This window comes from Manacus vitellinus, unplaced genomic scaffold (assembly GCF_001715985.3).
Source record: "Manacus vitellinus isolate BGI_N305 unplaced genomic scaffold, ASM171598v3 scaffold_11_pilon, whole genome shotgun sequence".
Lineage (NCBI taxonomy): Eukaryota > Metazoa > Chordata > Aves > Passeriformes > Pipridae > Manacus > Manacus vitellinus.
In genome coordinates this window covers 12,231,298-12,259,176 of record NW_021938895.1, presented here as the reverse complement: position 1 = coordinate 12,259,176, position 27,879 = coordinate 12,231,298, and the positions used below count along the sequence as shown (strand labels likewise).

At 38.4% G+C, this 27,879-nt stretch overlaps 2 protein-coding genes across 5 annotated transcripts; one reads left to right on the top strand and one right to left on the bottom strand.

Moving 5' to 3' along the window:
* Window positions 1-239: 239 nt before the first annotated feature.
* Window positions 240-9,931, bottom strand: ITGB1BP1 (integrin subunit beta 1 binding protein 1). 4 transcript variants are annotated; one of them, XM_018088849.2, is made up of 7 exons: window positions 9,879-9,931; window positions 8,409-8,509; window positions 7,469-7,547; window positions 6,629-6,765; window positions 5,363-5,455; window positions 2,444-2,593; window positions 240-1,731 (listed from the first exon to the last, which is right to left on the bottom strand). In XM_018088849.2, exons 2-7 carry the CDS (start codon window positions 8,478-8,480, stop codon window positions 1,660-1,662), a joined length of 603 nt encoding a protein of 200 aa, XP_017944338.1. In that variant the 5' UTR covers window positions 8,481-8,509; window positions 9,879-9,931; the 3' UTR covers window positions 240-1,659. The 4 variants fall into 4 exon arrangements, with proteins under 4 accessions (XP_017944338.1, XP_029821679.1, XP_008930958.1 ...); XM_029965819.1 differs by lacking the exon at window positions 9,879-9,931 and adding an exon at window positions 9,098-9,338; XM_008932710.3 differs by lacking the exon at window positions 9,879-9,931 and having other exon boundaries at window positions 5,363-5,427; window positions 8,409-8,506.
* Window positions 9,932-10,011: 80 nt separating this feature from the next.
* CPSF3 (cleavage and polyadenylation specific factor 3) lies at window positions 10,012-27,735 on the top strand. The gene is given in 19 exon segments (XM_018088844.2): window positions 10,012-10,089; window positions 10,091-10,098; window positions 10,614-10,677; window positions 11,693-11,790; window positions 12,736-12,864; window positions 13,793-13,970; window positions 15,044-15,133; window positions 16,153-16,303; window positions 18,586-18,761; window positions 19,137-19,295; window positions 20,055-20,201; window positions 21,179-21,331; window positions 21,716-21,824; window positions 22,578-22,676; window positions 23,675-23,769; window positions 24,314-24,401; window positions 25,857-25,926; window positions 26,506-26,602; window positions 27,523-27,735. Coding segments are annotated over 19 exon segments (2,076 nt in total). The 5' UTR covers window positions 10,012-10,026; the 3' UTR covers window positions 27,625-27,735.
* The last annotated feature ends 144 nt before the right edge of the window (window positions 27,736-27,879 follow it).

The following is a 27,879-nucleotide window of genomic DNA, read 5'->3' as shown; positions in this document are numbered from 1 at the left end:
GTGCTTAAATTGGCCCCTTCATATGCAATGGAAAACAGGCCACCACCACCATATATGCTGATTTGGAGAAAAATCACATTGCAAAGGTGCTGGAAGAGCAACACTGATCTCACCTTGTGCCACCTTTCCTGAATGGTACCGTGGCTTGATGCCTCTCAGGCGTGTGGGTACAGCCACGTAGATGTTTAACTTTCACTTCCTAGATGCTGTTGCTGCAGTATAAATGGGGAACAAACTGGAATGTTTCAAGATATTTTTATTGCAAGTCAAAGCAAATTAGTCCGTATTTTCAAAGTTCCCAGTAAAATGATAGAGTAATAGTTTAGCACTACAGTTTTATTCACTTACTGATATGTTCAGTTTGCAACACTATTTTGTATGTTTCTATCCCTGATAGAGTCTAGAGAGTAAATGGGCATATTATTTTGCACAGATCTCCTAATGTACAGTATTTTTAACACAGAATCTTATAGTGTATGTAACAATTCGTAAAGTTAAAAAATTATGCAAATTTTCCTTGAGTTCTGCTAGAAGAGGAATACACGAAAATGTCACAACTGGTCACTTAGAAACTAGGAAACTTTTAGACTACAACTTAATAGCACTACCAGTGCAGACAGATAAAATCCTGAGGACCAATAAAGAGCAGCTAAGCAAAATTTATCCCTTGATTTCCCATGTTTCTCAAAGTTTTCTCCTCTGGCAGAGAAAAAAGAAATTCTAGAGCCTGTAGATATCTATTTATAATATAAAATCAAGAATTTTAAGTCCAAAATTTTGGCATATTTCATACAACTTTTCAAATCTGATTAAAATAATGACTCAAAAAAACTGTTAATAGACAGACTATTAGGTTGCTGTGTTAACTGTTTAAAAAGGAGCAAGTGACACTTAAAATGCAGCTTAGAATGCTACGAGATGTATAATATTCAATTCTGTTGTTTTTATTTTGTTTAGTTGCAGAGCAACTGTATATATTGTATAACCTAAAATCAACTCTTATTTTCAATGTCCTGGATGCAGTGATTTATAATTAGAGCATGATTAATAAATTTTACTCTTGTCAACCAGTCAAATGTCTGGAAAAATAAAACTACTTTTAAAATCTTTGTCTGCTTCTCTTCTGTTCCTTTGCATTGCTTAGGCAATACTGTTCTTTTTAATGTGTAAAAATGATAAATACTAATAACTAGCACATGAGGAAAAAAAAGTACATCTTGTGGACTTTAGCTGAACATAGAAACTGTGGAGATGACTCACCTATGATTAAAGGTGTAAAGCACCAGATGACTCCCTTTTACACTTTGCTTTTGTTTTGTTCTAATATCTGGGTTAAGCAGAACCCAAGCCTGTATTAATAAATTGTTTCTCAGACAAGGAGACAGAAGCGTCAGTTTTATTTTACATTTCTACAATATTGACATTAATATACAAAACATGGTTTAGGAAAAAAAAAATCATGTTAAATATAAAATTCTTGTCCTGAAACCTGAAGATGGAATAATTTCTTCAAGTCATGTTTGAGGAATGACAGAGTACCATGTGCAAGGTTGTGTGGCTCTTTGCACAGCGAGTCTGTCTTAGGATTGTGTGGCTGCAGCCAGTCTGTGGTATCACAAAGGCCTCTTGTACTACACACTCCCGTGCTGCCCAAGAAAATCAGGACTTCTCCGACATTAAAACTGAATCGAAGGCTGTAGATAACACTTTGCAAATGGCTTGTGCTTGTTCCTAAAACACCCAAACACACGTGTTAATGTTTTCTGAAGAACTTCTCAGAACTCATTTAAAGCAGAATGTGACCTTTACCCTTCTTTTGGCAGACATGCAAAATGGAGTAGCACAAGTGAGACCTGATTGCATTTCTGTGGCCTGCACTGACATGGGGAAGCTGCTTTAAACGAGCTCCTTTGAAACAAAGTTTTTGGCTGTCATCAGAGCACGGCACCAGCATTCAGAACATCACTTCTTGTGTTCCCCCAGTGCTACCAGCTAAGGGTCTGTGTCATTGGAGCATCCTGACAATGGGTCCTCCTGCTCTTAAGAAGGGATCACCTCCCTTGCTTACAAATATGACTGCATGCTCTACTACCAAAATTATTGCTTGATCCCTCCCTGCTCTGTCCCATCTTAAGAGATATTTCTCTTTGAAAATACAAGTGGAGGACTGTCCTCAGCAGCTACCATAGCACTCTTTAGATTGCAAATTTAGACTGAAAAGAGCTTTCTCGGGTGTGTAAATTCACTGGCAATTTTAGGGAATGCAGGTGTTTTCCTCAAAGCTGATCAAATGCAGGGCTGTTCTCCCTCCTCAGCCAGTGCATTTATACTCTTTTTTTTTCAGTTGAGCAATCCTCCTTCTGCTAAAAGCCCTCACAAAGGCCTTACGTTTTAGAATCTCCCTTTACAATCAAAATTAAAAACTGTAAGCATAAACTCTTACCAGACTATTGCACTGATATACCCAGAGGCTACATTCTTCAGAGGCTGCATCTGTTGTCTTCAAAGCCAGTAAACTTTTTCCTGCTCCCAGACCATCATCATAGCAGACCATCCGTACAATTAGATAGAGAGCATGCCTGTGTAACACGTCCTGAAACCACGTAGCAAATAAAAGTTACTCTGGAACAGTGCAACAGCTGTTTCAGTTTTCCACCTCTTTTTATCTTCCTTACAAAAGAATACTTCAGATTTACTTACAGGAGAAAAATATTCCTTAGTAATTTTTTTTTTTTTAAATTGAGAGTTTAAAGATTTTAAAAAGTGGCAGCTTAACACAACTTTAGCTTATGTTTTTGCTTCTATTTTAGAATTGCATTCCTATGTGGACTGTGAAGACAAGCTAAGAGAGTTTCAGTTGTTCAGCCTAGAGAAGAGAAGGCTCTTGGGAAGAACTTAAAGCACCTTCCAGTACCCAAAAGAGCTACAAGAAAGCTGGAGAGGGACTTTTTATGGGGCATGGAGTGACAGGACAAAAGGGAATGGCTTTAAGCTGAAGAGTGTAGGTTTAGATTGAACTGGCACAGGTTGCTGAGAGAAGTGGTGGATACCCTATCCCTGGAGTGTTCAAAGTCAGGTTGGATGGGGCTTTTCAAAGTCAGGTTGGATGGCAGCTTGGTTTAGTGGGAGGTGTCCCTGCCCATAGCAGGGAGTTGGAACTACATGATCTTAAAGACCCCTCCCAACCCAAACCATCCTATGATTCTATGACTATGTTCCTGTCCATACTATGAAAGCACACATTCACTTCCCACCTACCCTCATTTGCCCTCTGGGACAGGGGGGACACTCTGTACCTCTGGCACAGATGTAAATTAAAACAACTTCTTTTCCAGTATTTTTCCAGACAATCCCTTGTCTCAGTTCCGTACACACAAGAAACTTTTCCCAGAAGAGGGTATAGACAAGGTCAGTTGTTTTGGGAGGTAGTAGCCATGTGGCTGTAGCCAGGCTGTTTGTGGCCTGAGCCACAGGGTATGTCCTGATTGTTCCACAGACCTTGTCTGGGACAATTCCACTCTCCACCACAGCTGCAGGGTTTCACTGTAGTCCCAACACTTCTTATTTCGGCCCTTCCAAAAAGGGGTTGGTTTAAGCCATCCAGTACAAGGTCTCTGCAGACCTACCCTACACCAAGCCTTTCTTCTCCAGCCATCCTACCCTCCAATCACACTCATCTGGTTTATTCCAGTCATACCATCTCCAGGGCCTTAGGAATTCAAGACAGCTCTGTTTCCATGTTCAAGGTATTGGACACCTTGGCCCTGTCAGTAGCTGAAGGGTCCTTGATACAGAAGCTGTAAAACTGGATAGTGAGCTGCTGCCTGCCACAAAACCTTCCAGGGAGAGCCCTCTACCAGAGCTCTTAAAGGTCACCTTGCTGAAAAACATCTCCCTCCCTGATGCTCACTCGGCAGTTGCTCACAACTGCTCACACCATCACCAACTATCACACCACTCCCAGGGCAGCTGGAGCCCACGTGGAACTTACTGGATCAACCCTCTAGTCTCTGTATGAAAGATGCCAAGATTGTTCACCAAATTACTAGTAGCTTTCAAGAGTTACTTCCCTGGAACTTGCTACAGTGCTAACATGCATGTGGATTATCACCAGGAGAGGGAGGATGAAATTATTTAAAGTACACAGTCTCCTTGTAATATAATTTCCTCCCCTCCTTTCAGTATTTTGGAACTCTAAGAAAAGAGTTTGGTGAACTAACACAGTAAAGGGCAAATTAAATGTCAGCAGTGATACAGATGCAAAAAGCCAGAATTTGGGACACAGAATGCAATGCAATAAAACTCCAGTGCAAGTTAGCTTAACCACAGGCTTTATCAGCATGTCCATGCTTTCAGCTTGAAGACAGAAAAATGATGGATGACAGTCTTAAAATTACCTACTTGATCTTTATCAAAGCACAAAGGAATTTAAGCAATAGCGTAACCTATGTTTTAATGAGAATTAAGATTTTAGAAGGACAGCAACACAAAAAAATTCAAAGTCTGAGTAACAACTACTACCCTTCCTCCCAGGCATTAGAAACAAGTGCTTTTTTCTGAAGGGACCAGAGTAAACTTTTTGGCTCCCTTCAGAGCATTCAGCTATTGAGCAATGCTATTCTCTGTCCTCAAACTCAAGGCTTTTATGAACAGGCACTGCTGGGTTGTTGATGGGTCATGACTTCATAAGGCCAAGTATTTATGGTATCTGGGGCTCTGAGGGCAACCAGAAGGAAACCACATGGCTGCAATACAAAGCTACACAGAAGCAACTGGAGGGCCCTGGGGAAGAGACCGGATTTTTATTTTTAGCAAAAAAGCTACTTGAAGTGCACTAGAAGTAGAAAATGATGCAAACAAAAAGTAGGCTTGATCAATAAAGTGGAATCATGAGGCTTTAATGCTGGAGTGAACTCACACTCTTGGATCAGGAATGCAAGGCTGGAACTTTGAAAAGGTGGGCAATTCAATTAAAAAAACCCATCTCCACAGTAACACCAACAGGAACTGCAGGCTGAGGAACCACCGGTCTTGGCCACCACAGTCACACTACTTTTCCCCATTAGAGAATGGCAAGAAAGCCACAGGAAAAGGAATATGTTCCCAAAGTGTGTATAGGCTTTCTTGCCTTTCTTCTGGTGCTCTATCTCAAAAGGAATGGCTTTTTGTCATAAATCCAACCAGGAAAACACAGAGCCCTGTGGAGATATGACATGAAGCAGTGCTGCCGTGAGAGCTTGTTTGTCTGACTTTTGCTTAAAGCCAGAAATGACATTTTAACCACACAGATCATCCATCAGAGAAATAAATGAAAGCACTTTTCAACTCTCATCAGAAAGACAAGTTTGTGCGAAGCACTTACATACTGATCAGATGTTGAAACTTTAATGCCATATTTGGAAACTCCCATAATAAACTCCTCTTCACCTGGAACAAAAGGTAACTTTCCATCTTGCTTTGGAGGGAAACAAACAAAAGCCTTTAGTGCAGACAGAAGAACATGAACAATGAAGATACATAACAGAAAATGTGTTTATGTGTACTTGGGTCCACTGAGACAGCAACACCACAAACCCTGCTCAGATTCTGCTGTGTGGGGTCTGCCTGCCACTCACGGCCTCATTCGGTCTCTTAACAGCACGTGAAATATATTCAGGAGAGACTGAACATTAGGAAGCATTTCTTTATTGAGAGGGTGACCAAACACTGCAACAGGCCTCCTAGAGAGGTGGTTGATGCCCCAAGCCTGTCAGTGTTTAAGAGGCATTTGGACAATGCCCTTAACAACATGTTTAACGGTTGGTCAGCCCTGAAGTGGTCGGGCAGTTGGGCTGATGATCACTGTGGGTCCCTTCCAACTGAAACACTCTATTCTGTTCTGTTCTACTCTAAATATTACATGCTTCAAGAAAGTAATTTATCATCTCAGGGGAGAGTATGGCCCAGTGATCAAATCAGATCGGCTGAAAAATCATGCATAGTGTGTTATGCTGCAGTGACCCGAGGTGATCCATGTTCCACACTGGCAGCACTTTCATTACTTGGCTGTAAAAATAGTTTTAGCATGTATTCAGATTCTATAAATGTCAAGTTGCTGTATGATGAACAGATATTCTGTGCTTTTAAAGACACAAACAATCAGCTACCTAATGAGAACAACCAGGTATGGCTTTTAGCACAAAAAGTAAGTGCAAGCAACCACAGTTTGGCAAGGATGACCCAAATATTATTCAGGTTCTTTGGTCACAGGTTTTTGAGTGATTCTAAGCAGAAACTTGACGTTTTCCTCTGTGGGAAAACTTATACTGTTCTGAGGAAATCTGGAGGAGATATTCTTTCCCGACTAATTCTCACAGTGCTGGAGGCCATGTAACAACTTTCAGCTGGGATACTTTTCAGTAAGGACTCATGGTTTTTTTGGGTGCATCTTTCCAGTTACTCAACATGACAGAACTAAGTGTGATGGCTTTTGAGATTCGTAGCTTAATGCTTTTTTTAAAATGTGCTACTTTATTCAAGTAAGTCTAAAATTTACAAAGAAAGACAGATTATGTGATAATATGAAAGGAACACACCTAAGCTTAAGATGTTCTGACGTCATTGGTACTGTCTTTTGTAACTCACTTACCTGTGCAACATCTATGTAATTTATCAAGTCCAATGGCCCCTCAAGACTTTTGCTCTCATTATATTTCAATTTTTCAATGGCACCAACATATTTAACTCTGAATTCTGCACATGTATCAGAATTACTATTGCTTTGTCCTGCAACAAAATAAAACAAAGACATTCTGAAGACTTCCAGAATCGTAATGCTGTTCTAAGTGGTGTTAACAGGGCTATCTTATTATACTCCCTAATTTTACAGACTTTCATCAAACACTTATCACTCCTCTTTAATAAACTGCCTTAGGCTGATTCAGAACAGTTCCTGGTAAAAGCAGCAGTTTCATATGAATCCAAGATACATCATTGTTTATACCAATTCAAATTTGGAGTTAATAACCTTGAATCAGAAAACACAGAAAAGATGGTTCTATTTTTCTATATCTATTTGTTTTAAATTAACTGTGTGGCCCAACAGTGATACACTGTGATCTGGTGAGCAAGAATAAGTAAAACCAAATCTTATTTCCATTATCTCAGTGCAAATGTAAACTTGGAAAGGCAGGGAACAGCATCCAAAAAGCTATACCCGATTTATGCTGGTAATAGACCAGTAACACAATTAAGTTTTTCTCACTCAGACACTTTATTTCAAAAACAGTGACTTAATCCTAGATGAATCATTAATAATACTTTAGAGGCCTAGGGCTACACATGCATTAGTCACCAGGCTATCTAACACATTCACTTACTATTACTGAAAATACCTATTTTTCACCTTTTCCGTTTTCTGCTGTTTTATATGAACGCACATAAAGTTAATCCTGCTCCATCCATATCTGCTCAAGCTCTGATAACATACCTGAACTTTTTGTGGAGTCTGTATCTAGACTGGCCACAGTACTAGACCTGGAAAGTCCCCCGAGACTGGAATCTACAGACTAAGAAAAATAACCATCATCATCAGAAAGTTACTGAAAATGTATTAGCAATTAACTTCTAGATGTCCTTCCTAAACTCTTTTTTTTAAAAGAAACTTGTGTTTATGCTCTAATTACTTCAGAAGCACTGTAAAATGGGGAGGAAAAAACAATACCACCTGTTTCTTTCCTGAAGTTACCTTTCTGCCTCAATGCAGATTAGACTGATATAAATTCAGCAGGAACCCTTAAAAAGTCCACAGATATTTTGAAAGGAGGAGGAAAAGAGAAAAAGAGAAAATGAACCTTAAGGTTATGTCCACAGTTTTCTGGTACTGCATCTTAACTTTATGAAATTAACAATTACATGTTTGTTACAATGTTTGAAATAACATAGCAGTGCAAGGGAAGTAAAACAGCACCTTGGAAAATCCAGAATATTCTACTGATCATTGCAAAACCTACCAGACAAAATAGACACATTATTCAAAATGAATCCTTTTTAGAGTTACTAAGAAACCAACTAGTATTGAAGAATAAACTCATTCTTGGTACCTAGCACCATGCACCTTCTTTAAAGACAAGATTTAAGAAGAAATTTTTCCTCCAAGCCTTACTATGTGCTGCCAGATAATCTTGTGCTTGTGTGTTTCATCATGGAAGCAACTGAGTGTTCATCTCAGAATATACAGGCTTTATAATGGATAGGTATTTTTAACTCTCATAACACAATCTGAGGACCAGAAGTAGGAAGTTCTCCTTGTGGAACCTGGCATTTTATGGAAATCACATCCTACCATCTGTGCAAGTGAACCATTGAACTGTCAACTTGTAACAAACAAAGGTGCTTCACAAAGAGAGAATACACCACATTCAGCTTACCTTGCTTTTGGTGCTGATTTCACTGCTTTGTGAGCTGCTGCTGCTGTGTCGCTTTTTTCCTTTTCTAAACATCTTTTCATAATTGGATCAAGGAAGATCTTCTGGGTAGGAAAAATAAAAATTAAAGCTTGTCATATCATCTAGAGAAGGAGTTCCTGGCAAACACCAGTGACTGTGTCCAAAGGGACAAAAAATGGACACTTGTAAAGGACTCTTGGAACGGGTGTAGGAATGTTCCTCTGGTGCTCTTCATGTGTGGCTGGAGAAAGTTCCTCAAGCTCTCTGCTAAAACTTCCCTAACCTTCTCAATCATCAAGAAAATGCTACTACCTAGTTTAAAGACTGTTGCAAAGGTCAGTTTCTAATGCATATATAGATTTAGTTTGAGAAACAAGACAAAATTTAAAATTTATATTCCCACCTAAATGCATTATATGATTTTGTGACTACCATCTAAGTGCCCTACAAAGTGTATCCAATGCAATCCCTGCTCCAATGACTGCTTTCATCTAAAACAAAGAAACAAAAAACCCTCCAAAACCAACGAAACAAAAAACAACCCTCTCTAGAAAGCTCCTAAGAAAACCCCAGCCCAAATCTATTTCCAAAAAACTACTGACTGGAAAACTTGTAGGAGCTGCCATTACTACTTAACATATTTCTGAAAATTAAAGCAAAATGCATATTACATTTACTGCCTTCGAAATGAGTTGCTGGGCGTTCTGTGAGCATTCCTGAAGCATTTTCCCTGTATCTGCTCTACTACTTCAACTGCTCCACTTAAAATTTGGCCGGCCAGGGTCAAGCAGCAGGATGGTGGCTCCCAGTCAGGGACTGCTGAAACCCTATTTCTCAGCTTCAGGGACGAATATTTTAATTACAAAACTTCAAAAACTTTGAGCAGGCGGAAGAGGACAAAGGAAGACAGCTCACACTGCGGAAAATAATGAAAGACGCACAAGAGGGAGCTTAGATGTGGGTTCAGTGATGGATTACAGTCCCCAGACCGCTCCTGTGTCCCTCTTTAAGCGAACATTTCGTCCCTGGCAGACTAAAAGCCGCTCTCAGCAACAAGTGGCGCGCAATTCCCCGCGGTACCCGGCACGCCCGCATCCCCCCGGGCTGCTCCAGCCTCCAGCGAGGATCTGGCAGCCCCTCCCTCACAGCAGCTGCTGCCGCCACAAAAGCACATCTGCCGACTCTGCCTGCGCTCTCCGCGAAAGACACAACTCAAAGGCACAAAAGCTTAAGATGCCCTTCTTCACAAGCGATGTTAAGGCATCAGGCGACGAGGGATCTCTCAGCAGCTCCCGGCTGAGCACACGGGTCTCCCGCGGTGCATCTTCGCCGCCGCGGGTGCAGGAAGCAGCCCGGAGCATCCGGGCAGGGCAGCACCGCATCCCGCCCCTGCTGTTCCCCCCGCTTCTCCCTCTGTTCCCCGGCGATACCCCATACTGGCGGAGCGCTCACCCCGCTCCCTCAGCCCCCGTCCGCCGCCGCTGCTCCCCGGGAGCGCCGGGCCCGCCGGCCGCCCGCTCCCGATCCCGTTCCGGGTCGCGCGGGGCGGGGCAGGCGCGGGCGGGGAAGCGGGAAAGCGAAGGCGGGGGGGATCGGCACCATGTCGGCCAAGCGCAAAGCCGAGGCGCTGATCCCGGCCGAGGAGAGCGACCAGCTGCTCATCCCGGCCCCTGTGAGCGCCGGGACCCGCGCCTGGGAACGGGGGGCCGGGGGGACCGGGGGGTCTGGGGATGCAGTAGCGTTGGAAGTTGCTTTTCTTTCCCCGGTAAAATGTCACTGCAGTCTGAGGGGGTTTCTGTTGTATTCTGAACAGCTAAGATGCTACTTCAGGCTTATTCAGCCCGAGGTGGTTTGTTATTCAGATAAGCTTTCCACGCGTTGTACGTGTCAGTAGTTTGAGACTCGAGTGCTCAGACGTGCGGTAAAAACCCTGAAGAGAACAAAATAATTTCCTCAGATTCTTTTTATTTCTGCTGCGTTGCATAGGGTCTCATACCCATAAATATCCAGAATATGACTATAAGATAAATGTAACTTCAGTTACTTTTAAATATCTGAGCTTAAAAGGACCGTGCGGCTGTTATTTCTAAACAGAAAAATAATCCCAGTGAAGGCATCCGGTGTGCAAGTTACGTATATCTGCTGTGAGTTGTTTTAATCCTCATTGACTTTGATATCCTTTTGCAGAGGTGCTGGCCAAGAAGTAGGAAGGTCATGCATTATTCTGGAGTTTAAAGGAAGAAAAATAATGGTAATTATTGCATGAATGTATTTGTATGACCTCTCATTACGGTACTTCAGATCACAAAAAAAATGTTACAGGTTTAATTCTCCACACTGAAATCAGATCACAGAGGCTGTCCTGTAAAATAAATCCATATCCCCAAACAGAACGTATGTGTCTGAAGTGAGATTCTAAAATTTTCACATTCCAGGGATTAGTGGAACATAATGTTTACCAACAGTTATGTGTAAACACTCACATATAAACACATAGGTGTTTCTCTTCGCCATTTCCAGTGATGTTCTCAGCTGGTGGCTGAAATAAGTTCCGTGTAGTCAGATGCTGTTGAATTGTGGATGAAGGTTTGCATGGGTACAAAATTGTGAACAAAGTTTCCCAGTGGAGAGAAGTCATTTAGACAGAAGCCCAGCGTGATGATGTGGGCCTGCTGAGCCAGTCCAGAGGAGGCCATGAAGATGGTCAGAGGGCTGGAGCACCTCTCCTTTGGGGGGAATGCTGGGAGTTGGGACTGTTCTCCTGGAGAAGGGAGGGCTCTGGGGAGACCTTAGAGGAGCCTACAAAAAGCTGGGGAGAGACTTATTACAAGGGCATGTAGTGACAGGATAAGGGGGGGTGGTTTTAATGTAAAAGAGGAGAGATTTAGACTCGATGTTGGGAAGAAGTTCTTCACTGTGAGGGTGGTGAGGCATGGGAACAGGTTGTCCAGAAAAGCTGTGGATGCGCCATCCCTGGAAGTGTTCGAGGTCAGGTTGGATGGAGCAGCCTGGTCTGGTGGAGGGTATCCCTGTCCATGGCAGGAGGGTTGGAACGAGATGATCTTTGAGGTCCCTCACAAGCCAAACCATTCTATATGAAATTCAATGCTAAAAGCAGTGTTTAATTAAAAAAACACTCTTTTTTGCATGATGCTAAAAGTTTGCATGATGCTAAAAGTCCCTAATAAATATATATCTTAGACCAAAATGGAAGAGGGCTTTTTTATACGTTTTGTTAGAAACTATAACTTACTTTCATTTTTCAGCTTGATTGTGGAATCCATCCTGGGCTGGAAGGAATGGATGCTCTTCCTTACATTGATTTGATAGATCCTGCTGAGATCGATCTGCTCCTCATTAGTCAGTAAGTTGCACCTAGAAAACCAAATAACTGAGGTCATGGTCTGAGCTGTGCTCACTCTAGGTTATTAAGAGAGGCTGAAAATAGGTGTTATATAGATGGTATTGCAAAATGTTAGTTTCCAGCTTATTTTAAAAAAAGTCTGAAGGATCTTCACTTAGGATTAAGGACTGAACATTGAGGGTGTTCATTCACTTTTGACATTACAACTCTCTTCTGAGTTTGCTCAGATTTTTGACTCTTTAATAACCTGACCTGCTTTAACATCATTGTGACGGCTTCTAGAGTGAGTTTTCTACACAAAGGCTGCTGAAAAGCATTGGATGTGGTTTTGCTCTATTGGCTTTGAATGAAAAAGTTTCTTGGAGACTTACACGAGCCTTGAATGTGGTTTAAGTATTGCCTAGTGGCTGAGAGATGAGGAGATTTAACCAGTCATAAACAGGTCTCTGTAAAATCCTGAGTTTTTGTGGTATGTGCTTGTTCTATCTGTATTTCAAAAGTACTTTCCTAAGATATGTCAAACTAGAATTGTGAACAAATAATTTAATTTTAGTAGATCATGTTTTTAGCGTGCAACATGGAAAATTAGGATCATATTTGTCAACTATTTTATATCTTTGATGTTGATTTGTGTTGCTGGTTCCTCTTATTTTTCTCCCTCTAAATTTATATGTCAATTACAAGAAAAAGTTAATTTTGATATTATGCAGGTAAAACTTTGGCAATTAGTGGAGAATTTCCTGCATTATTCTCCCCTTTTCTTAGTTGTGTTTCTAGTCACTATTGTGCAGAATATAGACCAGCACAGTTAGCAGCAAGGTTGAAAATTCTGTTTCTGGATTTTCATGACACCACGTTAATTCAGTGAAGTAGTTAATTATATATGATATGTATTAGTGCTGTGTGATATGAATGTATTAATTGGATGTGTGTGTCTATTTTAAGTTTCCATTTAGATCACTGTGGGGCTTTACCGTGGTTTTTGCAGAAAACAAGTTTTAAAGGAAGGACGTTTATGACTCATGCCACAAAAGCTATTTACAGATGGCTTCTTTCAGACTATGTTAAAGTCAGGTAAGCTAAACTGTGGGTTGTCTCTTCAGTTCCTGGATTATTTTGCCTACATATCCAATAGGAAATTTAAGATGAAGCCACCAAAGGTGGCTGGATGAATGTAGATGTTGTCACAAGTAGCAACATTATATATAACCACGTTAGAAGTAATGAATCATATTATTGCCTCATGTGTCTCTCAAGTAATTTCCTATCAATTAAAAAAAATATTCCCTTCTTTCCTCTTATTCTTTTCATTTGCCTTATTTGCACCTTTAATGGTATCCCTTTCTTCCCCCATCTCTCTTAAGACACACTTTTGTTCTCATGCTTTTTAATATATGTTTTTTCTTAAGATTCACAGAAGTAGTTAATTTTAAACCTCTAAAGATACAAGTAACTCTTCAGGACAAGGGCAGATTAAATATGAAAAAGTGTCACTTACATGTTGGGAATTTTTCTCTTCCCTTTTTTTTTTTTAGCTCTTTTTCCCTTGTGTTACATGTCTTGACACATCATTTCTTTGTGACTGCAGTGGTTCAGGGTATGTCTCAACTCAGCAGATTCAAGCCCGAGTGAGAAACCTGATAAACAGTCCTTTTTTAACTTGTTTGCTCTGGGCTGATGGGAAAAGTGTGGATCAGTTTGGTTTTTCAGGACTGTTACCAGCTAAATGGCAGATCTCTGGTCAGGACTGGGGATCTCTTGGTACTTTTAGAGAAAGGCAGAGCAGATTCTGAACTGAGAAGGCTATCCTAGTGTGGCCTTTCAAAAGAAAGCAGCTTTAACTCTCCTTAGGTGAGCTACATCAGAGTACCTGGACTTGATTTCTAACATAGGAGATGTGGTTATTGGAATGGAAGTCTTACTGTCAGTGGGGAAAAATCCAGGAAGTGTTTTTTCCAGCTGTTAGGATGAGCTGATATTCAGCCCCTTCACTTCTGTCCAGTAACATATCAGCAGATGACATGCTGTACACAGAAACAGACCTCGAAGAGAGCATGGACAAGATTGAGACCATCAACTTCCATGAAGTGAAAGAGGTGGCAGGAATCAAATTCTGGTGTTACCACGCAGGCCACGTCCTGGGAGCAGCCATGTTTATGATTGAAATAGCTGGTGTGAAGGTATTTTCTTTTCATTACAAACGTTGATATTAAGCCTCAATTCTAATGTAGTTGTTAATTATTTATTATTGTCTACTAAGTCCCACCGCTGTGGCTGGAGCTGTCAAATAGACTTGGACTCAAGTCAGGGTGGGAGGCCTTGATTTTCTCCTTGATTAGAATTAGCAAATGACACACATTGAGTCAGGTGAGATGTTTGGATTGTATAGGAGTCTGAGATATGACTCAGACTTGGAATCAGTGAACATGTAGTTTTCCTTGCTGGTCTGCTCAGAGGTGGTTGTTAGCTGAGTCAGTCTTTACTAAAACTGCATTTTAGTAAAATCTATGAGCAGATGTTTGTTTCTGTAATTCTGATTTGCCTTGTCTGCCTGTCTCAAGTGCCTAAATGGCATTTCTCAAAGTATGTGAGTTTTGTTTTTCTCATAACACTCTTATACTAAAGTACCTAAAGAAATAAGATTATTACTAATTTTAGGCACAGAGAGTTTTTAAACCATCAGTTTGGGCACAGAGAGTTGCATTCCACCCTACAGTTAAAGAATCCATTAAAAATAACAGTAAAAATTTCTTCTTGGTGTAACAGGGTACATGATTGTTCCATTTGGAAAAAATCTAGATTTTTTTTTAGTATCAGAAAATCTTAGAAGAATTTTTAATAAGTAATTTTATTAGATTATTCATTATATTTGTCTTCTATATGTAAGTGTAGTTTTCTTTTTACTTCCACTTAGGACCTGCTGTATTGTATCTTATGTCAATTTTTACTTCTTAAGAGTCACTGCATGTATGCAAAAGGGTGGAAATTGCACCCTTATATCCCAAATGTTGGAATTATGGTACTACTTGAAATACCTTTACTACTGGGGTTTAAATATTTGTATTGTAGTACTATTGATCTAATTTTGTAAGCACATCAGAAGAGTCTTATTTAAAGACAGCTGATCTTTTTTATCATAAATTCCTTAAAACCCTCTTTACTTAAAAAAATTGTTCTATAGAACAGCTTTTTAAAGGCTGTTGTCCTGGTAGAACCTGTAATCAGAATACCTGCTCCTCTTTGTCTCCCACAGCTTTTATACACAGGTGATTTCTCAAGGCAGGAAGACAGACATCTGATGGCAGCTGAGATTCCCAATATTAAACCTGATATTCTTATAATTGTAAGTTTTACAGAATTATCTCTTTATATTAGTAATTAAATATGTATAGAGATATGACTTAATTAAAGCTAAAATGGAATGACAAAGACAGTGGAGATTTAATGGTAGTATGTGACTTGTGTTAAATATCCAAACACTTGGGTGTCCGGAACACTCTGACATTGCTTTTCACTGTATTAAAAAGCCTAATTTTCATTTTCTAATTCTTCTGATGAAGTTCCTTAAGCCTCTAGACAAACCTTTTCTAAATGGGAGATTTATTAGGTTTTGTCTTGCATGGTACAAAGCCCAGTTTAGCCAGGTATCTTTCTTTAGTAGATCTTGACCTTCTTCCAGCTATGTTAAGAATTGGTCCTGGATGGAGATGCCCCCTATACTTTTGTTTTATTTTGTTTTCTGTGTGAAATGATTTTATTCTGAATCCATGTTTGGAAAGTCAGCGGCTCAGGGGAATCTTTAAAAGTAGCAGTTTTAACTGGAACAAATATTGGGATCTTTCAGTGTAAGACTTAAAATTCTTTCATTTATTGTGTCCCTTCTAGCTGCTCTCTGTAACTGATAATTTCATTTTAAGTCACATCAAAATTGTGTATTTTGTGTAATTCCTGTGTTTTAAGCTAGTGGTTAAACATGTACCACTGGTGAGCCATGTCAATCACTGGTGATCACCCCTCCATCCAAGCAGGGCAACATTTCCACTTAGGAAAATAAGTATGTTAAATTTGAAACCTCTCTAGCATCAAAATTAATAACTCTAACTTCTTTGTGCCAACAGGATCTGCCTGTCTAAATTGCTTGGAGGGGTTTGGGAGAGGGGAAATTTTGGTCATTTACCTTGGTGGGAGTGGTTATGGGAATTTGGGAGTGTTTTTGACTTTGCCCTTCACCTCACCCCTCTCCCTCCCCTCCCCAACATGTTAACACCAGTATGTTTTTCTGCATTTTCTTGATGGATTCAGAGAAGATCAAAAATTACTTTTTGTGTCAGTGCTTTGAACACTCTGTTTTTCTGTATGTAGGAGTCCACATATGGCACTCACATCCATGAGAAGAGGGAGGAGCGAGAGGCGCGATTCTGTAACACCGTTCACGACATTGTGAACAGAGGAGGCAGAGGTCTCATTCCTGTGTTTGCCCTGGGTCGAGCTCAAGAACTACTTCTAATTTTAGGTATGTGCCTTCTCAGCTCCTCTTCATGAAAAGCATATAAAGTTAAATGAGATGTTTTCATGTGCAGTCTTTCAGATATGTAATTCCTTCAACAACTCTTCAGCCGTTTTCCAGTGTGTTAAATACCTGAGAAAATATAATGCATGTTTGTTCAAATGCAAAAAATCCAGTAAACCAACCAGCAGTTCTGCTTTGTGAGGTAGGATGGAGACCTAGAAATGAAAGGGTGATGGTGTGGTACTATGTGCTTGACTTTTGAATCTCATTGAACCAGGATTTCAGCAATCAGGGACTATTATTACAGATTGAAAAGTAATCAGTCACAATGACAGCTGATGACAGCTGTTCTGTTTAAACTGTACTGTCAAAAAAAGGAGTGTGTTTTCTTCCAAAGTTCCAGTATCTTTGCCCTTTAATTCACAAACCTATATGAAAAAATCTTTATAGGAAAAGCTGGAAAGACCATAAGGCACACTTCTAACACTTCTGGAGTCCTAATGATAATAGGAAAACAAATTAGGCTTTTGAGCAAAAATGGGTGAGAATCATACATGAACGTAACAAGGTATTTCACTTAAAATGTACAGATAGTTGTTACAAGGTACCTCAGATAAAACAGTTTTAAAATAAATTATTTCCAGGCTTCTTTGCTTCCTTTTAGCACATTTATTTGTACTATGCCACATTATTTTTTCACTTGTCTTTTTGGTCATGCAAATGCTGGCAAGATAAAGCATAACTACCTCAAACTTAAAATACTTACATTTAAGGGTGTTGAATCTAAAGAGTTACCTAAAAATACTTGAAAGTCTTTTCACTTTCCATTTCAGTTTAGCTTAATATTAGAAACTAGTTTGTTTTCAAAATGTGTTACTGGTTTTTAGAATGTTAACAAGAAATTTGGATCTAGGCATGGGGTAGTATTTGATGCTGTAGGATTATTTAGTACTTCTCATTGATTGAGGGATTTTTTTATTTTATTTTACAGAGAACATAAAACCTGAACATTTTCAATCTTAGCCATTACATTTTCAGTGTAGCCATTATGTTGTAATTTGTTGGCCTCTCTTTGCTGTATGCAGATAGCAAAATGAGTTTCTAAAGATTAAGCTTGAAAATGCATCTAGTAAAGCTAGACATGCAATTGGATGCTTAATTAGCTAGAAAATGCAATTGCATCTCACATGCCTACACAGTTGAGCCTGCAGGCTTCTGTATTTGTTTTTCTTCTTTCCATAAGTGTATCACATCCAATTGTGATGCTCTGACAGTCTTTTAATGTCACTCAGAAGTCCTGCAGTTGGTTATCTTTTACTGGCTGTTTCCACCTTACACCTGAGCTTATTAAGATATTCATGGCAGTGAGCCTCTCTGACAGGTTTTGAAAAGCTTTGCCTGCAAATCAAAAATGTTATGTAAAAGCCATATAATTGTAAACGTACAAATACAGCCATCAGTGTACCTCTATTTTTGTGTGATTTGGCCTCAATTATGCAATGTAAATATCTTTTAGACTAGCAGACTGTATCTAAATGGAAAAATAGGCAAGTTATGTTTGTATAGCTGCATTCAGATCTGTTCTTGGTGTTTAGGAAAGGTCATGTCTACTGTCATCAATGAAAAAACAAGTTGTGGTTAGTGGAGGCTCTTTTCTTGTTTTAGTTCCAGTTAGGCTTCTAAAATATAAATGTTGGGGATATACAGGAAGACAGGCTTGATAATTGGGTGATTCCTTCTTACCTTGAACTCCATGGTTTTGTTTTACAGGACATTGATATTGTGAATTCTCACCAACATGTCTGTTTGCAGATGTCCCTGACTCTTAGATATGTAATTGCATTTGACAGGGACATTTTGGCTTTATTTCAGTGGTGTGGTAAAACTTCCACTGTCATAAATGTAGACTTATTGCTCTGTAATATCATGTATACTTTATACCTTGTAGCTGAAATTGGTGGTTGGTTGGCTTTTGAGCTGCCAAAAATATCTGAAGTTCATTTTTGTCATGCATGTTTGCCTGTTTGTTTGAACTAGTTGTATACAGTTTTAGCTGGTGACTGCTTTTTCTTCTTTAGAAGAGCAGGTGGGAAAAAAAAAGTCTGTGATTGTGATTTTCTGTAATAAAAATGAAAAAAAAACCCTCAGTGCTAAATCTGTTTTACAAGAATTATTAAAATAGAAGCACAGATTTTGGAGATAATACTGTGGATGGGATTGTGTGGGTTTTTTTGTTTGGGGATTTTGTTGTTGTTGTTCTTTTTCATTGTTTTTGGTTTTTTTAGATGAGTACTGGCAGAATCATCCTGAGCTCCATGATATCCCTATCTACTATGCCTCCTCTTTGGCAAAGAAGTGTATGGCTGTTTATCAGACGTACGTCAATGCCATGAATGACAAAATCCGCAAGCAAATTAACATCAACAATCCTTTTGTTTTCAAGCATATTAGTAATTTGAAGGTAAGCTTGAGATAAGGTAGTCTTACAGAAGAAGAAGAAGGGTGACAAAAGAGTTCATATTTGCTGCATAGTTTGCATGTTTAATATCCTAATAGATTGATTAGGTACAGGTTGATATTTGAGTTATCTGCTATCCCAGGGTTTAGAGGGCTGGTTGAGAGGAGCTTATGCCCCAACATTTCTTTCACTATAGGTCCCTGTGCTTGCAGTTTACTCCTTATGGGCATCAGCAAGAGGAACTTTCCTGCAAAAGGGACTTTTTATGAGGATGGGGTATAATATGTGAACACAGGGCCCTTCCTGTATGTTGGGTGCAGCTGGGCCATCCTCCATTTGAGCTGTGGTAACTGTTGTTCTCACTGTGTGTCCACTCAGAGTATGGATCACTTCGATGATATTGGCCCAAGTGTTGTGATGGCTTCCCCAGGTATGATGCAAAGTGGCTTATCCAGGGAGTTGTTTGAGAGCTGGTGCACAGACAAGAGAAATGGAGTCATCATTGCAGGGTACTGCGTTGAAGGAACGCTCGCCAAGGTGAGTTGCTAATGCACCACTTCTTAATAAGAGGCAGTTTTCATGTTATGTTTAAAAAGAACTGGTCAATAGCAAGTGTCTTTACTTGGATTTGCTGAGAAGATTGTTGTCAGGTACACATAATTACGTAGTCAAAGTTGATTGCTTTTGGCTACTATTAATGAAAAGTACAGAAAATCTGCATATGGTCATTTCCAGGCATGTTCTACAGAATAATCTTTTCTAGGAGCAGTTATCTTGTCATCAGAAAGAAAAATTTCTCCATCTTTAGTCCACCCCACCATTTGACTTTCTAAGAGGCAAGCCCTAATCCTAATTCTAGGAGTCAATATTAAATCACTAAGTCAATATTAAAACACTATTTATGTGTCAGAGATCAGGCTCATGTTGTGGCACTATCTGGTTGTAGAGAATTAAATCCTTCCTTCCAAATTCCAGCATCTAAGGGGAACCACAGCATCTAGTTTTGCCTTTAGAGATAGAAGTCACACACTTGTTATCATTTAGATGTAAAATTAGAGAGAGATGTATCTGGAAGAAGGATGAACTCTCAGATCTGCTGAGAATGCACAGGATGAAATGGTGTGTATTGTGCATGCTTTTCTCATTTGTGAAATTTGAGATATTTTTTTTTCACTTTCTCACATTTAACATGGCTACCAGTATTATTTCATTGATTTTTGAAATGTTAAGCATTGGTTATATGGCGACTACAGGAGGTTTTCATTTTTTTATTTAAAGTGCTTTATTTTCCCCTAGCACATCATGTCTGAACCTGAAGAGATCACGACTATGTCAGGACAAAAACTCCCACTGAAGATGTCTGTGGATTACATTTCTTTCTCTGCTCACACAGATTATCAACAAACTAGTGAATTTATCCGGGCCCTGAAGCCTCCACATGTGGTTAAGTATACATGCTGCCCATTTCTCCAGGGTGGGATTCACCAAACCAATTTACAGCCTTGAGTCAAGGCAGGGATTGGTGTGTGGCAGTAGCCAGCATTTCTGTGCTTTGGATAATAAAAGGTGGAGATTTTAACCATTTTTCCTCCTGTTACCTTACTAAAGTGAAAATGAACTTGTTCTTGAGTGTCTGCTTGTGAGATAGCTGGGGATGACTTTCCAGACAGTGCTATAGTCCATAATCTGTTTCAGCAGTGTTTTATGCAAGTAAGATACAGTATAGGACAATGTTAAGTTGAGGCTGCTGGTTTTGGAATAGTTCAGTGGAATTTGCCCCAAAATAAATAAGAAAACATTGATTGAAGGTATATAGCAGAAAGTGAAAGACAAAGGCAGCACCTGCAGGGAGCAAATCATGGGAAGCTGGAGGTGTGAAGGACCAGAATGTGGAAATGGGGACTGGGATCTGATCTGCAACCTGAGGAGAAACAGCATGCAAGCACAGATAAGAAAGAAAACAAATCATAACAGAAGAAAAGAGGATTTAACTAGGCAAAGAAAAGTGTGACTTGTGAACTATGAAGCATCCTCTCTAAATTGCATGTTTATTAATATTATCTACACTCAGACACAAAAATGTAAAGCTAACTAACTTTTATTGGTGAACTTGATACTTCCCTTTGATAATATAACAGTGTATGAAAACTTAAATGGGGTCTCTGTACTGCACTCTGCTTGTTTGCTTGTATTCTTCAACTAATACTCAAGGTCATGAAATCTTAGCCTTTGATTAATGCAGAGAATTCAGAGACACACAGAACTATAACTGAGCCAATGTTTCATACACTGTGACCTCATGAAATTGCATTTTTATAAAGGTGAGACAGAATATGGCAGTTTTCTTGGATAATTTCTTTACTAAACATGTCTCTTTGAACAAATAACTTCTGCTAAGAGGAAAACTGTTTTTTGTGTAGATTTTAGTTCATGGTGAGCAGAATGAAATGGCCAGATTGAAAGCAGCATTGATACGGGAATATGAGGATAATGATGAAGTTCATATAGAAGTTCATAATCCTAGGAATACTGAAGCTGTGACATTAAACTTCAGAGGAGAAAAACTTGCCAAGGTATGAAATCAATGTTTTCTTATCTGTACAACAGTATTTTCTTCTGAGATAAAAACTACATGTATTTTCTAAGCCTCTGTTTTTAATTGATGTCAAATTATGTATGTTTTGCAGGGACTCAAAAAGTATATGAATGTTTTGTTTAGTTGTATTTGGGGTTTTGTTCGGGGGTTTTGGTTTTGGTTGGGGTTTTTTTTTGGTTCTTCAAACTTATTTTGTGTTACATCATGGAATGTTTGTAGGTTACTCTGACCTTCTCTTATTTTCAGAGTTAATTTTATACTCTGATTTTTCTGAGAAGACCATCTTTCATCTCCATAGTTACATTTAAGCTGTGAATACTTCAGATTGCCTTGTTGGACTGTATGTGTTTTTTCTTTCCAGGTAATGGGATCTTTAGCAGATAAGAAACCAGAGCAAGGACAGAGAATTTCTGGAATCCTAGTTAAAAGAAATTTTAACTATCACATCCTTTCTCCATGTGACCTCTCCAGTAAGTAAAGACAGTGATGTGATCAGTAGATAATTGAAACTTACTGTGTCCTTCTTTTGTCATTAAAACTCGTAAATTTCTGAGGGGTTTTTTTCCGTAATTTTGTATTTGATAAGCCATTAGTGAACATTTTGATTTTATTTTGTTTTATTTTTACCTGAAGTTCTGAACTGTTGTAGTGAGTAGAAAGGCATTCAACTCATTTTTCACTCAAGGTTGAAATCTTTTCTATTCTTTCCCTAATAGAAAAGAAGCAAAATTCCATTTGCCTTCTGGTTACTTAAAACTTCTTCCTCTGCAAGAATATGCATAAAACATGCCAGTGAGAACCAAAGAGGACCTCAATCAATAGTCCTGCCAGTTTCTAAAATGTCATTAGTTTTTAGTGTAAAAAGCTACAGAACAGTGAAAATATTTGTGTAGTCCTCCTGTGCTGTTTATTACTCAAGAAATTGCTCTATTCTCAGAATAGAAGAAGAATTAAATGTAAGGTCAGAAGAGCTCTGGGAGAAGCAGTTCTGCTGTCCTAGTTCATTGTTTGCCTCTAATGGGTAGGATAATATAACAAGCTCTTGCTGTTTTCCTAACCACAAATGTATTATTTATCTTATAGTAAATGCTCCAATTATCCTTTTCAACCGTCTTGTCTTAAATATATCAATGCCATTATTTATCTATAGTGGCAATTTATTTTTTTTAGGAAGTAAATTCAAAGGGATGATTTTTAATATGTACTTTTAAAATTTCTTTCAGATTATACAGACTTGGCCATGAGCACTGTAACACAGACACAAGCCATTCCATACACAGGCCCTTTTAATCTGCTTTATTACCAGCTACAAAAACTCACTGGTATGTGTTTGGAAAGACATGGTCATGATTTATAGTTGGCAACTTTTGGAACAACTTCCAGTCTTCAGAGATCTTCTGGGCAGAAGTTTCTTTGCCAGTAACTGTTTCATATTTTACAACTTTCATTAGATCATACAGCTTCTGCCAGATCTGGTTCATAAGTATGACACATCTTTTTGGGGATTCTACTGTAATCATATTGCAAAACAATGAGCATATGGCAGGATAGAGCATAGCTTGTTTTTGTCTCCTGTCAGCCCCCAAGTGAGTGCTCTGATGGAAACTTTATTAATTGATTTTTTTCTCTCTAGCCACAAATAGAATGGGTAATGCCATCCAATTAATAAAAACAAAAGCCATTGAAACCTGCCACTAGGATGATCCCTCATGCCCCTGTCCAACTTTCTTAAAAGTTAGGGGCAGCTCATGTCCTAGTCCATTAAAGGCAGAGGCACTTTGCAGGTTCCCTTCCCAGATTTAAAGCTTAGAATTCTATTTTTTTTTCTCTAGTGTCAGAACCTAGTTCATGTCACTGGTGAAGAGAAAACCCATATTCAGTTGGTGTTCAGGTCTCATAACCCAAGTGCTACCTGGCACACAAATGCTTTTGGTTTAAGCTCTATGCTTATGTGAGCAATGGGTTATCCTTTGGGGGGGTGGTAAGAAGAGCTGGTTAATTCTGCAAATGGAGCTCTAAATTTCTCGTTTGTTTTCTTTCTCATTGGTGTGCTCACATCAGTGTACTAAGCTAGTCAAATGTGAGAATTCAAAACAAGTAAAATGGCCAATATTAGCTACTCAAAAACCCCAAACAATCCAGAACAAAGAAAATAATATTGTCAGGTAAGGAAAGAGAGTATGTGCTTCCATTATGTGAGCTGCTCTGAGCAGTTGTGGTAATAACAGACAACCCCTCTTATTCTTAAAATTACCTATTTAATGTTAATTTTGATTTTAGTACAGTTTTATTATTGCTAACATTTGCTGTCACTTCTTAGGTGATGTAGAAGAAATAGAAATCCAACAAAAACCAGCCCTGAAGGTTTTCAAAAGTATTACTGTGATCCAGGAACCAGGCATGGTAGTCCTTGAGGTGGGCATTTGTGAAGGAGAAAGAAGTATTTTGTTCTCCAGTTTCTGCAAAATAATACCACTTAGATGCCATGCAGAATGAAACGTGTTAAGTAGTTTTCTGTTTGATGACAAGTAGAGTCACAGCTAGAATGAAGTCCCTTTGAGCTGTGGTCCTGTGTGGGTGTTTGTCTTCTGGTTTAGCCACTGCCAGTTTCTTTTTTTGCCATAACTCATGAGTATAATGGCAGAGGCAGTGCCCTTTTTTTATTTGGCAAATAGTAACTGGAAATAATGTCAAATGGTGTTCCTTCCTCCCCCAGATAGTTACGGTAATTAATAATTGTTTTGTAAATGTGCTCAGAAACATTCAACAGTTGGAATTTTTCATGGGAAGTTACTGGAATATACCAAGTTAAAAGTAATTAATAATTTGGTGTAAAATGTATGGCAGTCATTTGAAGCTGGAATTCAGAGAAAGGCAAATAGGAGAATGCAATGAATGTTACATTGTCTTTATGCTGCATTATTCATTCAGTCCAAATTATTTTTTTCCCCTCTTCCAGTGGGTGGCAAATCCTGCAAATGATATGTATGCAGACACCGTGACAACAGTGATATTGGAAGTTCAGTCAAACCCCAAAATACAGAAAGGTACTAAGTTTAGTGTATGCCTATTTCAGAGGCATTTCTTCTTTTTTTTTTTGCATCAAGCTTAGAGGGATATAATGCCTTGCAATAGACTGCAATCCCCTTATTGTACTTATCTCCTTATGAAACTTATTAGGGAGTAAGATTTGGTACTTGAAAACAGAATTACAACTTGGTCTTTATAATGACATGTTCATTTGTCGAAATTTTCTCTTACAGAACAACTGCTAGCTGACTGTGGAAAACATGACCTTATTTTAAATAAGTTAATTCTTAATCACTTTAGACTTCTGTGTATAAGCAATCTATGATATTTAAATATTTCCATTTCTTGTTTGAAAATAGTGATTGCCATTGATAAGTGGTATTTCTGTGACTACTTTACTTCAGAGTAAGGTGTAAACAATGCTGAAAAAAGTGAGACTAACTTCACAATTCCACTTACACAGACCCTTTAATCAGTAATAATATTGGATAGTCCTTATTTAGGGTAAAAGCATTCCAAAGAGTTCTTGAGCTTGTGTATTTTAGAGTGTGTTCACAGAATCACAAGAGATTGAATCAAAATATCTTAAGTTATTGTTGCTCAGCTGACCATGTGCCTGCTTTTACCTCATTTCCAGTATCAAGTTATATCTTGCATAGTACATTCAGTTACTGCATCTAAGGAACAGTAAATTTTTAAGATATAACTTGCTTGATCTTTTGCAATTATAAAGTTCTTCAAAGAATTTCTAAGAAATTCTAACTATCACTGTGTTCAGTTCCCTGAATTCTTCAGCTGATTTAGAAGTACTGAAAACTAGTTTTTCAGAAGAACTTTAAAGTTTTTTGTATCCATCAGTGAAAAAGGTACTAATTTTCACAATTAGCTCTTTCTACAGACTTCAGACTCCTTTAACAATCAAATACGTAAATAATTATGTTCAAAAGCAAATTACTTGTTTTGAACTACCTCATAATTTTTATTTCAGCCTCTCTATGCTGAAACATCTTCCAGGAATGTCTGTGCTTATGACTGCTCACATTTGCTGTCCAGTTTTATTTTTTGTATTCTCTGCATGCTCCTCGCCTCCACGATGTGGTGTTTTCCTGTAATGAGAGAAAATGCAGTGTTTATAAACAAATGGGGAAAATGGATTACTTTCTCTTTAAAGTAAGGGAAATTCGAGAAGTAGTGAGTGTTTACAACAAAAACCAGAATTAAAAAGTGAGAACGTGACTTGCAAAGTTTTCTATTTTAAAATGTGATAAGTACAGGGAACATAATTAAAATATGTGCATTTATTTGATTCATCTTTTTTTAATATGTTTTCTTTATAAATGTTTAAGCATACATATTTTACGTAGCCTTTGGATTGCTTTTCATGTAAGTCAGTTAGGAACTAGAATGCATCAATTAGTCATTTTTCCCTCCCAGCAAATCTCTGTGAAAGTAAAATTATTTTTTCTTTTCAGCTGCAGTAAACAAAATTTCCAAAAAAATAGATATGGATGTGTATAGGAAGAGAATGGAGATCATGCTTCAGTAAGTTGATATATACTTTTCTAAAGGACAGTCATAACTGTTAATCACATAAATAAAATAATTTTAGTATAATAGCATTTAAAGATAGTTATTTTAAAATACTTTATGCAAATTTACTCCAGCTTAATTTACGTGAAGGCCAGGAATTAAGTGAAAAAAGAAGTACAGTAAAAGCACGGCACCATTAAAATTTTGAATACAGGGCCCAGTTATTTCCTCCAGAAGCAGATTTTTAAGCTGTCTCCCAAAACTATGCTACAAATGGTTAAGAAAAATAACTTTTAAACTCTCTTGTAAAACTTACTCTGATGTGTATTCTATTACTTATGTAGAAATTCTGCCTCTTTTGAAGTCAAAGGAATCCTTCCCTTCTTTATGACAAGATTGTTTTGCTAAAATACTGTTACATGACACCCACTGTCATAATTTAGATTGGTATTTGTTAATTACATATGAGTGCATTAATAATAGTTGCTGAAAGGAACTCAGCTGATAAAGTGCCTTTGGAACCCCAGGGTTAATGGAAAAACCTAAGTTTGCTGTTTGGCCACATATTACACTCGTGGATCTTTGCTTTAGGGATATGTTTGGAGAGGATTGTGTGAGTTCCAAAGATGGCTCTGTCCTGTGCATCACAGTTGATGGAAAGACTGCAAACATTTCACTGGAGACTCGGGTATGTAGAGCAAAGCAGTTGCTTTTGTGTGCAGTGTTTGGCAGAGATGAGTCTCCTGCCTAGCACTCAGTGCTGCCCAGAATATCACGTACCATTTGGTAAGGAGATGTTTTTGTGTTTGGTATCAAAACAGAGTGTTCTTAATTAAAAAAATGCTAGCAATGTTTATGCAGCAAATGCAGTAAATTTGGAAGAAAACCCAGTATTTTTCAGCAGCTCTCTAGTTGTATGAATAAATGAATAAAGTAAGATTGTAGAGTAGAAACTGAGTTAACTCACAATTTTTTAGAAAATGCTTTTAAAGCATAGGCTCTGGTCTGAATAATTGAACAATCACAGAGTAGAAATGATGTTAATAAATTTTTTTTCTCATTTTGAATGTTGATTAACTTGCATGTTTGGGGTGAGCCTCTTTCTCTAGGAAGATTTGTTTTAGTAATAAATTAAGGCGTTCGGAGTTTTACTTTGTTGTAAGTGTCATCATGGGTGTGTGAACATCAGTGTGGAGACTCCTGAGTACAGGTGCCTGTACCTCTGCAAGCAGTGTGTGTGTTTTGCAGTATCAACCTCATATGGTGTGAATGAATTCCCAGATCAAATGAAATCTCCATGGACTGAATCTTGTGTGATTTTATTTAATTTTGAATTAATGTAATCTGCAGAATTTAATGCATTTTACATAGTGGTTTTGAAACAAATTATTAATCAGACATAAGACTCAAGATTAAGCTTCTTGTTCCTCAGCAGAATTTGCCTTCTCTGGACTGCTCTACATACTGGCAGACCATTGAAAAACATACAGTGCTGCTTTTGATAATTTTCATGACTACTTTTTCCTTTCTCCTTGTGAGCACTCTTCAAGTGCTGCAAAGGAGCATGAAGTGCCCATTGTTCTAACATTGTTCTTTTTTTGCTCCTAGACAGTTGACTGTGAGCCAGGAAGTGAAGATGATGAATCTCTTCGTGAAATGGTGGAACTGGCTGCACAGAGGCTTTATGATGCCCTCAGCCCAGTGTGCTGACCTCTGTAGATACCTAGGATGCCTAAAAAAAAATCATTTTAAGGGTCCAATTTAATTGGACTATTTTTTAAGAGTAAATAAAAATTTTTTTTCTTCATTTAGTCAAACGTATCAGCTCTGTGAATATGAAATGGCTGAGTTATTTCAAATAATGGATCAGCAACTCATACCAACTGTATTTGTGCATATAGATCTAATTAAGTCAGGCAAAGTGTGCTTATGTTCTTTTTTCTTATGTGCACATACAAGAAACTA